The sequence below is a fragment of the Microcaecilia unicolor genome, chromosome 1, assembly GCF_901765095.1.
Source record: "Microcaecilia unicolor chromosome 1, aMicUni1.1, whole genome shotgun sequence".
Classification (NCBI taxonomy): domain Eukaryota; kingdom Metazoa; phylum Chordata; class Amphibia; order Gymnophiona; family Siphonopidae; genus Microcaecilia; species Microcaecilia unicolor.
The window spans coordinates 340702805-340715840 of record NC_044031.1 but is presented as its reverse complement, the minus strand read 5'-3'; the positions used below and the strand labels follow the sequence as shown (position 1 = coordinate 340715840).

Genomic DNA, 13036 nt, shown 5'->3' with positions numbered 1-13036 from the left:
ATGGCTACTCCTTTAACATGCCAAATAAATTAAAAAAAACTGCTGTTCAAATTCAAAATAATTCTTAGTAATAATGTAATCTGCCATCCAGCAAAGTTGTAAGGCCATTAAGTATTTGTAAAAGTTGCATAGAATCCCTAACAAAAGAGGCAATACATGAGGCTGTAAATAAAAATCCACATTTTGGGGTAATGGCTCAAATAACAACCCACAACAGGACACAATAGGGTGTCCAGGGGCATTCACACAGGATTTATGCACCTTTGGCAAAAAGTAAATGTAAGGTTTACTGGGAAATTGACAAAACAAGTTATTTTTTATAATGCCCTCAAAATTGCAGACGCTAATCCTCCTGTTTACTAAGCCGCATTGGCGGCTGCTGTCGCTAATGCCGACACAGCCCATTCATTTTGTATGGGTTACCTTGGCATTGCCGTGTGGCAGCCGCTAGCGTGGCTTAATAAACGGGGGAGGAGGGGGTAACATTTGTACTTGCTGCTGAAAATCATTAGTCTGATCTTGCTCCAAAGGTAAATAAACAGTAGTATCATATAATTGGTGATAAGCTTCATTCAGATAAGTCTTTACTTAACACAACCACCCCTCCTCTTTTGATAGCTCTCAAAGTATTATAAAGAACCTAGATTTTGACAATTCAACGTATGAAGAATGCTGGAATTCTGTCACAATGCTCTTTGGATCTCATGCTGATTACTGTAGGTGTTTTATCTGATATTATTAAAGATTTACAGGTGAAAGTGAATTCAAAGATTGCAGCAGTTAAGCTAATAGAAGAGACAACTTTATTTGAACAACATTATACAGAACATTTACAGCAAAGCGAACAGTTATCAAAGTGAAATCTGTAAACAAAGTAGCTAAATTCTGACGTGATGCATTGGATTATACACAAGTCCATGGATGGACTACAGTAGGCAGATGAAGAGTCCTTTATTCAAAGCACCATACTGGACTGATGCTGTTTGATCCATCTGACACCACAGATGGATTTATTTCACTGTGCTATTGCTTTGCATCAGGCTTCCCTGATTTTAACTTTGCTTGGCAAGTTGTATTATGACCCCTGAAGCAGGGGGTTTCCTGCCGAAATACGGACCGTGTTGGGTGCAATCACTGGTGCTTTGAATAAAGGCTCTTACTTCATCCCTTTGGCTGGTTTTGGTTTGTGGCATCCACTACTATTGCTTTGCGTATTGATGTCACATCGTGGATTCTTCAACAGAATTAAGATAAATTCACTTCTTTTTCATTTTTTGAAGGAGATTACTTTGTTAGGCAGGGTTATATGGTGCAATGGTTGAATTTAGTGACTTCCAGGTGGTTTATGGTCACAGGATATCACGTACGCTATGTTCTGAGACCATTCTCACTTTAAATGTTTATGTAATATTTAGTTGCTTTGTAGAGACTGTTGTGGTTTTTTTTTATTATTGATTATATTTTTTGAGCCACTGTTTTTTTGGATTATAGTTACTGTCACGAAACGTTTAGCACCCGCCTGGGGTTACCCTGCGGCCACCTGAAGGGTCTGCCCAGCACTGCCCAGACTCCCCTGCACCTGGGCTTGTGCTCTATCTATACTAGCACCCTCCTCCCACCACTCTCCACTCACCTCTGGGCTAGTCCCCCACTCTCAAGTTATTTCCCAGTGATTTCTAGGACACCGGGGCTACATTCCAGGGGTCTAGAAAACACCTACAGACTCAAAAACACAAACCAGGATTCTTGGACAGTTCAGAACAAACAGGGTTAATAAATGAATTGATTTATTATCATGAAAAATTTGAACAGTGATTGTTTGAAAAAAAAAAACAGATGGAAAAGTATAGCAAGCAGTAATGGATAACCAAAAAAGGATCAACATTAAAGCTATCTAACACTTGTTAGTACCTAGGTAGCACCTGGGGGGTTCAGGAACTTAACTGTTCACAAGCCTTGAACAGGATCTCAGGACAGAGATGTTTCTCCTCTGTACCCCCACACTGAGATTAAAGAAAGATCCAGTACCTTGAGGCTAGATTTGAAGTCCAGAACCAATCAGTGTCCAGAGCACTAGCCTTTGAATGTATCTGGCTAGTGGTACTGCAGGTTCCCCTATTCTCAAGACTAAATTGGAAAAGAGAAAGTAATCTTTTCTGCAACAGTTTTAAAACTGAAAACAAGTGCCATCTGCTGGCAAATTAGAAGAAATACATTTTCATGAACTTATTTATTACAATTCACAGGCCTGAAAACCCACTGTTTCATCACAATCCGTGATTCATATTTTTTGATATTTTGGCTTTGCTATTTTCTGGAATGGCAAATCCAGTAATCCGTTTTGCTTATTCATGACAAACAACTGGTTGACTTATCTCTCTGTTTGCTTTTTAGCAACCTCGCAAGCCTGATTTATAAGGGCTATAGAATGGTGCTCCTTTGTGCACATGGTATAAGCCCATCATGCTATATGATTTCTATTTTCAATTGAACCCAGTGGCCTCTTGTCCTTTGCTTGTTGGATTTCAGTGGAATAGTCAGGGGCTCATGCTCTCTTCTTGACTTCATGTTATGAATTTTTTTCCTGTGCATGACCTCTCTGACGATAAGTCAGGATCTAGCCATTTTCCACAGTCTGATTGCCATACCTTCTTCCTTTCTAGCAATGCTTTTGAGTTGCTATGTTCACCTTGAGTGTTCTTGGGTTTCCATGGTCCCCGGCTCAAAGTACATGTGGTGTTCTTCAATTTGATCAATCGTTTGATGCTCACATATTGTACATTCTCTTTATATTCCTTTGTTTGAGGAAGACCATTGAGTTCAGTTTATTACAGGCGTTCTTTTAGCCCCACCCATTTAGGGACACTGCTTTGCTACATCCCATTTGTTCTGTACTGGCCTGGTGTGAACAAAAAGGAAGGAAAAATTCTTACCTGGTCATTTTCTTTCCTTTAGTCGTACCAGACCAGTCCAGAAACCCTCCATCATTTATTCTTTGTTGGTACTATATTTCCTTTCAGATATCATGGGTGCTACCTTGCCTTTCTGTACCCAAAGTCTCATATGTCTCTTTACTTGGGGGAACACCTGCATGTTGTAAGTTTCTATGCCTCACTGCTTCAGCTTGCTAAAGCCCAATTTGCGATATTGGATATACAGGGTTGTTTTCTATCTTGATCAAAATAGGGTCACTGCTTGGCAATTCGAAATACTGAACATTCTATGCTGCACGATACCCTTAAGGGGCAACTTACTCAGAACTACTTTTTCTGTCTCCTTCCACTGGTGTATGGACATAAACCATTTGTTCTGGATTGGTCTGGTAGGACTAAAGTAAAGAATTATCAGGTAGAAGACACAATTTTTCCTTAGCGCTGTCAGTGCCAGTGTAGATGCTTGTGCCTAGATTGCAAAAGAATGCTCATGAATTTAAATATTTTATAATCTATACACCTTAGTGTGCCCTGCTCATACTCTAACCAAACTCTACCTTATGTGAATGCCCATCTGCGATGTATATGCCATTGCATCTTGGTCCATACTTACAGAATACCGCATAACCAGAAAATGGTTATTTACGTGTTTCTGTCCACTTACTTGAGTAAATTACTAGAATACCAGCCTTATGCATGTTTTTATTGTCTAAAACTAGTTGGCTCCTTATAGAATTACTTTTATACAGGGTAAGTCTATATAGGGGGAGATTCTATATAAGGCGCCTGGAAAAACCAGTGGAAATAATTTTTTGCCTAAGCGTATTCTATAGGATTTCCATGCAGTTTATAGAATACGTTGATGGCCATCCACTCGACTATATTTATTCATGAGGAATTACGCCAAGTAGAACCTGGTGTAAATCTTGATGCCTAAATTAGACGCAGAGCAGGTATATTCTATAACACTGTGCGTAAATTGTCAGAACGCCCACAACTTACCCATGGCCACTCTTCCTTTTTGACAACATGCATTACAATTTACACGCACCACATTTTAGAATGCTCTTAGCGAGTTCTACATGAAAGTTCTAATTAATGCCATAACCTCAAAGGGGCAAATTCACACGGGTGGATCATGGGCATTGCAACTATTAGTCATATTTATGTGCCCAACTACCGCATTTAGGTACCACCATTTACAGCAGCCATAGATGTGGCCACGCCTAAAGTGTGGCATGTACCTACAAAGTTATTTTAGTATTCTATAATAGATTTTGCGCACAACTCTGCTGGTAAAAAATACTAGCATTGTGCCCAGTTATTTGGCGCCTAACTTTTTAGTGACCTATATAGAAATTACCACATAGAGGGTGATTTTATAACAGGTTGTCTAGATTGAGAGGGAAAGAAGGTGCCTAGCTCTAGCTTGTTTCTACACAAATCCTGGCAAAATTGTGCTGAAAATGAAGCCGCATATATTTTATGCCTGCTTAGAAGCATAAATTTGCATAAAATATGTGCCTAAATTGTGACACCCCAGCACACACCTACATAATAGCAGCATAGAATATGTATTTAATAAGTTTATAACGGGCAATATATTCACATGTACTGGCATATACCTACGAAAATGCCTTTATATAATGACCCCCAATAGTGAGCTTTTGAATTAGAAAATGGGCCAGAATGCAGAATGATCTAATTGCTGATGGTACTCAAAGGTAGAAAGTGTAATTTTGTGCGTTGATATTCACCCATGGTTCATGAGTATGTTATGCTACAGTATTCATAGGTCTTCTCTTATTGCTCTCCCTCTGTAGGTTCCCCAGGGAATACTTGAAAGGGGCAAGAGCATCTTAATCAACATAACTGGGAAAGCCGGAGCAGATTTGGACCTCTTAGTTGAGAATATGGGTAGAGTGAACTACGGTAGATACAACAATGACTTTAAGGTAGGTTGACAGTGGCCTCAGAGATAGAGAGGCCAACACAGTTATTCAGTGCTATACACATTGATTCTGACAGATTACCTAGAGAGAGATCTAGTACAAATCTCTTTATGTAGTTTCTATGGTTCTAATAACGAAAGAAGTACAACCCAGATAATTTTTGTGTTCATTTCTTCTCCTCCTCCCCTTTCTCTTTTCTCTGTCCTTTACTGGGTGGAGTTCTTTTCTGTTTTTCCTTTTTGTTTGTAAACAGTTTACTGTATTGATGCAAGAGGTGGTATATCAAGTGTAATAAAACCATAAACCATATATAGGATGGTTGACTGAGTCCTAGTGCATGAGCATCTGACAATCATGCAAGTGAAACCCCACCTGCAAGGTTTCAAGGTTTTATTAGGAATTTACTATCCTGCCCATCAAAAAAAGTGTCTGAGTGGTTTACAGATTAATAAATATAGAAAATGGAAAGAGACAAAACAGAAGTGGGAAGGGGATGAGTTGCAATATCAATAGGAAAGAAAGGAAAAGGGAAGGGAGGACGTGGTCCATAGGATCTATCTGATAGGGTCACCAGCTGCACAAACCATGCCCAGAAATCTAGGAATAGTCATTCAAAAAATAAAGAAAAGTTTTCAAATCTGATGTAAAATACAAAAGAGACGTATGAGAATGAAGGGACTGGGGAAGTCTATTCCATTGCTCCGGGCCTTGCACTGAAAAAATGCTCCTCCTCGTATGCTCATAGGTAATGTCTCGAAACGAGGGCACCGTAAGGTTATTATGAAAAGATGAGTGAAGAGGAGAAAGTTCCTGAGGTCACTCTTTACAGATCAAGAGGGAATAGGATCATGAGGAGCCATAGTAGTCCTCATGCCTTGAATAATAGTACATAAATGGGTCAGCAAAGAGACATGAAAGACCGTGAACCTTTGTGGGGAAGGAGACGTGTTCTTTAAGGTGGGTAGAGGGGGTGGGAGTTTGGGGGGGTACTATTAGAACTAATAAAACTCAAAAAATTTGAAGTTTGGATATGTGGATTTTGGAAAGTTGAAACTGTTGTAGGTTGCCATGCAAATTGTATTAGTGGACTATTTGTACAAGCAATAGAACAATGCCCTCTTGCTGCTTGTACCATGTTTTTTTCTTGTCATGTTTCATTGAACAATAAAGACTTCTTGCAAATAAAAAAAAAAAGTGGATGTAATGGGTCTAACAGATGTGGAAAGAGCATTAGTTGAAATTATTTTGATGCTAAAATTATCAGCAAAAGTCTGGTTCAATGGAAGGGGAACCTGGATCTACTGGGGTCGAAGCTGACGTGGGCAGATCTTTTAATGTCTGATAAAGGGCCGCAGTGATCATTTCCTTCATTGTCTTAGTGGAAAAATACAACTTTTTGTCTGCTTGTAGGGCCAGTTTGTAAGATTGTGCCAGGTATCACAAAATACGTTCAGCCTGTCTGAGCTGACGCTTATGTTGTTGGAGCAGCGGTAAGGACACATAGAGGCACCGGCAACTATGAAGAACAAGTGTGTCTTAAGAATGTCGTGCAGTATTCCAAATGTGGACCTGATTCTCACTATGAAGTAAGCTAAACTCATCCAGGTCTAGAGGTGAATGCTCAAAGATAGAATATGGAGTAAGCTGAATGAAATCCATGGTTACAAGCTGGGATGTAGCAGATATAGTAGGACAAATAGTTGGAATCAAAGAAAAAGTTACCAGGGAATGATCTGTCCATGGTAATGGCAATGCGGAAATCAAGTTTAATTGATGTATCATTGAATGTAGCGAAAGTACCAAGTCAAGAGTATGACCTGCTCTGTGTGTGGAATGAAAAACACACTGTATTAGGTCCAAGTCTGAAACCAGTTTAGCAAAATCACGGGTGTAAGGAGCATTAACTGTGTCCAACCGAATATTAAATTCATCCAAAATAACAGGAGCAGGTGAATTAACACAGTGATCTGCGATAAATGACTGCAGGAGCTGAAAAGAAATAGAATACAGCAGGGGAGGGTGATAAAGGAGCAAGAAATAAACTGGGGGAGAAGATTTAAGTCTAAACTGGAGGGAGTCAATTGGCAGTTGAGAATTAGCATGGAAATCAAAAAGTGGTATAGTCTTAGAAAAGATAACTGCCTCCCCCCCCACCCCCCCGCGCAGCAATTATTTCTATTGGAAGTAAAAAAAAAAAAAAAAATGAATACCCTGCGGGGTGGCTTGTTGTACGTATGTGGTATCTGCATCTATGAGCCAAGTCTCAGTAATACAGCAAACATCTAAGCTATGGGCCAGAATTAGATCATGTACTAGGTGATGCTTATCAGGAATTGAGCGGGCTTTTAGAAGACCAACCTGAAATACGGTGTGAGCGGGAGCAATAGTAACATACTGAACAGAAGTTAGATATTGCACCTGTGACCTGGAGAAGCAGAAAACACACGGGGCAGGACATCATTCCCAAAAAATGGGAATTGGCTGGGCCAGACACTGAAAAGAAAAGGACCAAAAAATGAGAGAAAAAAAGAGGCAATACCAATCCGTAAAATGAAACATGTCACAGTTTAAGGATGCGTACTCGGGAGCATGCTGCTACTTAGGCACACTCTTTTGGCATGTGCATGCAGCATGTGCCGCACAAGGCTTAGAAAATATAGCTGCTACTAACGGTGACATCACTTCCGGTTTCCGGAAAGCAGGGGAGGCTCAAGGATTCAGGACTGCAACCAGATGAGCTACTGCTCATAGGCAGTAGCTCTGTGGGTGCCTGAGCACCTCCAATATTTTTCTCTGTAAGTATGTAGATCTGGGAAACACAGGAAGGAAGTGCTTCTGTATCTTAGTTACCACTGCTGCCTCTCCTTGCAGCTGTTGGCTGGCTCCCTGCCTCCTTCTGCAGCGTATCCAATAGACTGTAGAGGAGGAGTGAGTTGCTGTAGCCTAGTAGCTACCAATGGGCAAGGTAAGTGCAGCAGACAGACTGATACAAGGAACACAGATTCAGATAACTTCTATTGGTATGACAATTTTAGCTATGTTAAAGTAAAATCTATAGCGGTTAAGGCAAAAAAAAGACAGAGAAGCAGATATGCCAAGTCACATGCAGTGGGGCCCCTTCTCCAGCTCACATGCTTAAGGGGCCTGATACCGCACATTATCATCCTCCCCTCCCCTTCCCTCCTGTGGGTCGGGCATCTCTCCCTACCGCCTCCCCTTGTGTGCAGCGCCTCTCTCCCTCTTTGTCGTTTCCCCCCCCCCCCCCCCCCCCCCCCAGCAATTCGGTACCTCTCCTCTTTTCTTGCCACAATTAATCAGTTTGTGTAGTGCCTGCACCGTCAGTAATAGCAGGCTGCTTTAGCCAATCACAGGGGCCTTCCTTCAGCAAGAGTGGGACGTGGCTGAAGGAAGGCCCCCAGGATTGGCATATTAGCCCTCTCCTCAAGTCACTTCACTGGCTTCCTATCCGTTTACGCATACAGTTCAAGCTCCTCTTGTTGACCTATAAGTTCATTCACTCTGCAGCTCCTCAGTACCTCTCCATTCTCATCTCTCCCTACATTCCTCTCCGGGAACTCCGTTCACTGGGTAAATCTCTCTTATCTGCACCCTTCTCCTCCACTGCTAACTCCAGACTCCGTTCCTTTTATCTTGCTGCACCATATGCCTGGGATAGACTTCCTGAGCCAGTATGTCGAGCTCCATCTCTGGCCGTCTTCAAATCTAAGCTAAAAGCCCACCTTTTTGATGCTGCTTTTAACTCCTAACCCTTATTCACTTGTTCAGAACCCTTATTTTATCATCCTCACTTTAATATTCCCTTATCTCTTGTTTGTCCTGTTTGTCTGTCCTAATTAGATTGTAAGCTCTGTCAAGCATGTTCAAGTTTACAGCGCTGCGTACGTCTAGTAGTCCTTTAGAAATAAGTAGTAGTAGTAGAAACAGGTGCTGCGCTGTGGTAGGGAGGAGCCGAGGATTGAGACAGGTGTTGGGGGGGGGACAAGGAGGGAGACTGGTGCAGGCCAGGGAGGTTAGATAGGGAAGAGGGAGATTCAATGAGGGGGTGAGGAAGATGGGGCACGAAGAAAGAAAGAGGTACTGGAGAGGAAGTGACATCATTACTCGGGTATGGATATCTGAAGCTTAAACTCCATTGTAGTAATGTGAATTAAATTTATTTAAACTAATCTCCTCTGAGTGGATATTTGAAGCCCTCAGTGTAGGGGTTTGATAGCATGTACACCAGAAAGCATTTAAATACTTGCCTGAGGGCACGGAACGCAACCGAATGCCAAGCTGAAAAATGGGAGACAATGAGGCATATTTTCAAAGCACTTAGCCTTCAAGTTCCATAGCCTCAGTGTGTCCAATTGTGGTGAATCAGAGGATGAGGAGACCGTGAACTTTTCTGAGCATACTGAGGTGGAGATTACAAAAAAGGAGGTGGTGAGCTGGTTTAAAGTTCTAAAGTCAGAAATGCAGGTGATGTGGGGTGATTTACAAAACGCCCTTTTGGAGCTTTGGAGAGATGTGAATGAGATTGTGGTGAGGGTGGAAGCATATGGAGGAGAGTGCAGAAGCTATTGAGAGGTACCTGGCAGCTTTGGAAAAATCGGGATTCCAGCATGGCCAGGAAAGGCAGGAGCTGTTAGATTTGATTGAAGATCTGGAGAACAGATCTTGCAGACACAGTTTAAGGTTCCAGGGGATTCCTGAATTGGAGAAGTACCAAGATTGTGCCAAAACAGTTACAGTGATTTGCAGATCTTTGCTACATTCAGAGGAACAGTGGGTGGATTCTTCAGAATGCCAGCAAATTAAATTGGACAGAGTTCACCGTGGTGTGGGACCACGCTATGGGACATTATCGTTTATTTTCATGATTTTACTTTGAAGAAGGAGATTTTACACAAAGCTAAAGCCATGAAGGATTTTGTTTGGGAGAATTTTGTCGGGTCTGTGTGTATTAGGATTTGGCGTGCAGTACACTACAGTGCCAACGGGACTTGGCTCCAGTAAAGAGTGAAAACGATACATGACCATCTAGAATTCCGCAAACTTTAAAGACCTATTTGTTTTGTAAGGCCTACCCATCTGAATCTGCTTAGCTGCTTCAACCCTGCACTGATTTAAAATTCATTGTTATGGGGGCGTGTCAAGATGGCGCTGTGAGCGGTCGCGTTTGAAGCAAGCTCCGACCTTCTCCTGCTAAATAATATTCTTAGGTCTAAATGCCGCACACAAAGCGCAAAGGGATGCTCCGAGGGGATCCTTTACCTTCGGGAGCGTCCACTCCGGTAGGACAGAGTCTCGAGCGCTTCTGCCCCGCTCTTTCTCGTGGAGGCGGAGTGGATTCCTTGATGGGGGGAGCCGGTGAAACGGTCCCCCCACTGGATGCTGAGACATCACTTTCCCCGCCAAGCTCGACAGCTCCTCCGTGCCCTGCAACAAACGCCAGTCGCGTGGGGTCTTCTCTGGAGTCCGGAAGGGGCGAATCGGAGAGGCCCATAGGGGAACCTGGCTGTGCTGGAACAACTGAGACTGCAGGACGAACAACGGAGTTGAACCTAGACAGGATATGGCTGAAGTTATTAGATATAGAGAAAACCCTGGGACGTTCCTTGGAAGAGGTAAAATCTTTAAATTTACATGTGAAGGAAGTGAAAGACTCCCTGGATGTGGTAAAACAAGATTTTTCTACAAGAATTGAGGCCTTGCAGAGAGAGACTAAGCAGACAGAAGATTTCAAAGTGGCTGTGATTAAAGATAATTTAGATATTAGAAGGAAGATAGACCAAATGGAGAACTTTAATAGGAGACTGAATTTACCTGTATTGAATTTTCCTAGATTGTTGGGTGTATCTCCAAATGACATGTTTGTAAGATTTTTGAAAGAAAATCTGAATTTTCCACAGGAAGTTGTGCCTCCATTAAATAAGATCTATTATATACCTAGTACTATGAAAAAAGCAGAAGGAGAGAAATCAAATGATTTACAAAATATCACAGCTATGGAGCAAACTATGGAGGACGTAACTGAAAGAAGGACGTTGATAGTGTCATTTGTTTTTCAACAGGACTTGAATGCAATAATGAGACTGTATTTTAAGTCAACTAACCATAGTTTTGCTGGTCAAAAAATTTGGCTTTACCCCGATGTGACCACGTCAACTCAAGAAAAAAGAAAAACGTTTCTCTCGCTGAGGTCAAAAGTAGTAGACATAGGGGGAACCTTCCTTCTGGCTTACCCGTGTAAATGTCTCATAAGGTTAAATCAGACAAAATATGTCTTTTATGTCCCTGATCAGCTCAAATCCTTCCTAGAAGTAGAACAACGTCAGAGTTAAAAGAAATGTCGAGAATAACGACACCATAATTTCTGTAGAAATTAATTCGTATTTTAAATTTTGTTAAACTTCACTAATTCCTGCCCCCTCTTTGTTTTTGAGGTCTAAAGAAGCCAAATTGCATTGGAGTGTATTTAGAGATTAAGGATGTTATTTTGAAATAACTGTTTTTTCCATATTAATTTTATGGCTGTGTTTAACTTGGCAGTATGTTATGTCTGTTAAAGTATATATAAACAATAAAAATTATTAATAATAAAATTCATTGTTATTTCTTATTTCCTTTGTCATTTATTCCCATCTACCTCTACCTTCCCTTACCCTATTTCTGATTGTATTTGTTTAACATCGACCCAATACGGTGTCTTGTAAGCCACATTGAGCCTGCTAGTATGTGGGAAAATGGGGGATACAAATACTGCAAATAAATAAATAACTGGCTACCTACAAATAGCAAACTTTCGATATAGGTGGCTTTTGGAGTAATGTTTACTGTAGATGGAAAATCCCGGAAAGCTTGGAAAGTGCTGCGAAGTTGGTCTGTAAGGATCTGCCAGCACAAGAAGCAGCCAGGGAGCTTCTACATCGTGCTCCTTTGGGTGGCAGAAGATAGTTAGTGGAAAACCTAAGCCTTGCAGTCTTTTGAAAAACAGAATACCTGAATAAATGAGACTATAGAAGTGACTGGTTCCGGGTTAATGCCTATGCTTTGCTTATGGGTGTACATGGTTCAGGAGAGTTGCAGAGGAGTGCTTAAATGGATGTTTGTGGGAGAGGGAAGGATTGTGAAAAGGAGGGGTCCTGCTCGGGGGATGGGTGATCTTCCTTTGTGGTATGGGCTGGCAGTGGAGGGTCAGAGCCAGCATGGATTGTTGGGATGGGGGGAGGGTTTTTTAAAAGGGGAGAGGGAGGGGAGTTGAGGAAAGCTACGAGTAGGCTTAGAGTGCGTTCTTGGAATGTTAATGGGTTAAACAATGCGGGGAAATGGAGTATTGTGTATTCAGTGTTAAAATGTCTCCAGTGAGAGATCATTTGTTTGCAAGAGATGCATTTTCGGGCCAGGGGATTGCTATTTGCTTGCTCATTGCTCCTTTTCGGTGTGTGGGATCCATACCTCAGAGGGGGAGGAGAAGAAGGGAGGGTTGACTATTTTATGCAAGTTCACTTGTCCTTTGGTTGTGGAGGAGGAGTATAAAGACCCATTGGGGCGGTGTGTTGCAGTGTTTGGTCAGCTCAAAGGACTTCCCATTACACTTATTAACATTTATGCTCCTAATAAGACTTGGGGTTTTTTTTGTTTGTTTTTATGTTCACTCTCTTTTGTCCCCATTGCAGACTTTTGTGAGAGGGCAGGTTATAATGGGAGGGGATTTTAACTTGGCTCCAGATGGGGTATGGGATAATTCTAAAGGACAGGGGGATTACAATTGGAGACGTAGAAAAGCCCTAATAAGTCTTGTTAAGAGATTGGATCTTCAGGATGTGTGGCGTCTCCACCATCCTTGGACTAAGGGATATACTTTTTATTCTCATGCAGCAGGAACCTATATTAAGATTGACTTCTTGTGATGCCACCACAGTCTATGGGGACAGGTTAAGGATGATTCAAGTATCTGATCATTCCCCAGTATGGATGGACGTGGTTCTAGAGGGTAGTCAGAAGCCCCGGGGTTTTTGGAGGCTCAGTGAATATTTGTTGGGGAATCGATTGATTTGTGTTGGCTTGAAGGTGGTTATTCAGAATTATCTTTTGGATAATGATAATGAGACTGTGAATGACAGTATTTTATGGGATGCACTTAAA

At 41.6% G+C, this 13036-nt stretch overlaps 1 protein-coding gene across 1 annotated transcript in view; it reads left to right on the top strand.

The window, feature by feature from the left end:
* Positions 1 to 13036, top strand: part of LOC115473996 (beta-galactosidase-like) — a 330129-nt gene that overhangs the window by 257876 nt on the left and 59217 nt on the right. Inside the window, 1 exon segment of the mRNA XM_030209251.1 lies at positions 4757 to 4888. Coding sequence (XP_030065111.1) covers positions 4757 to 4888 — 132 coding nt within the window.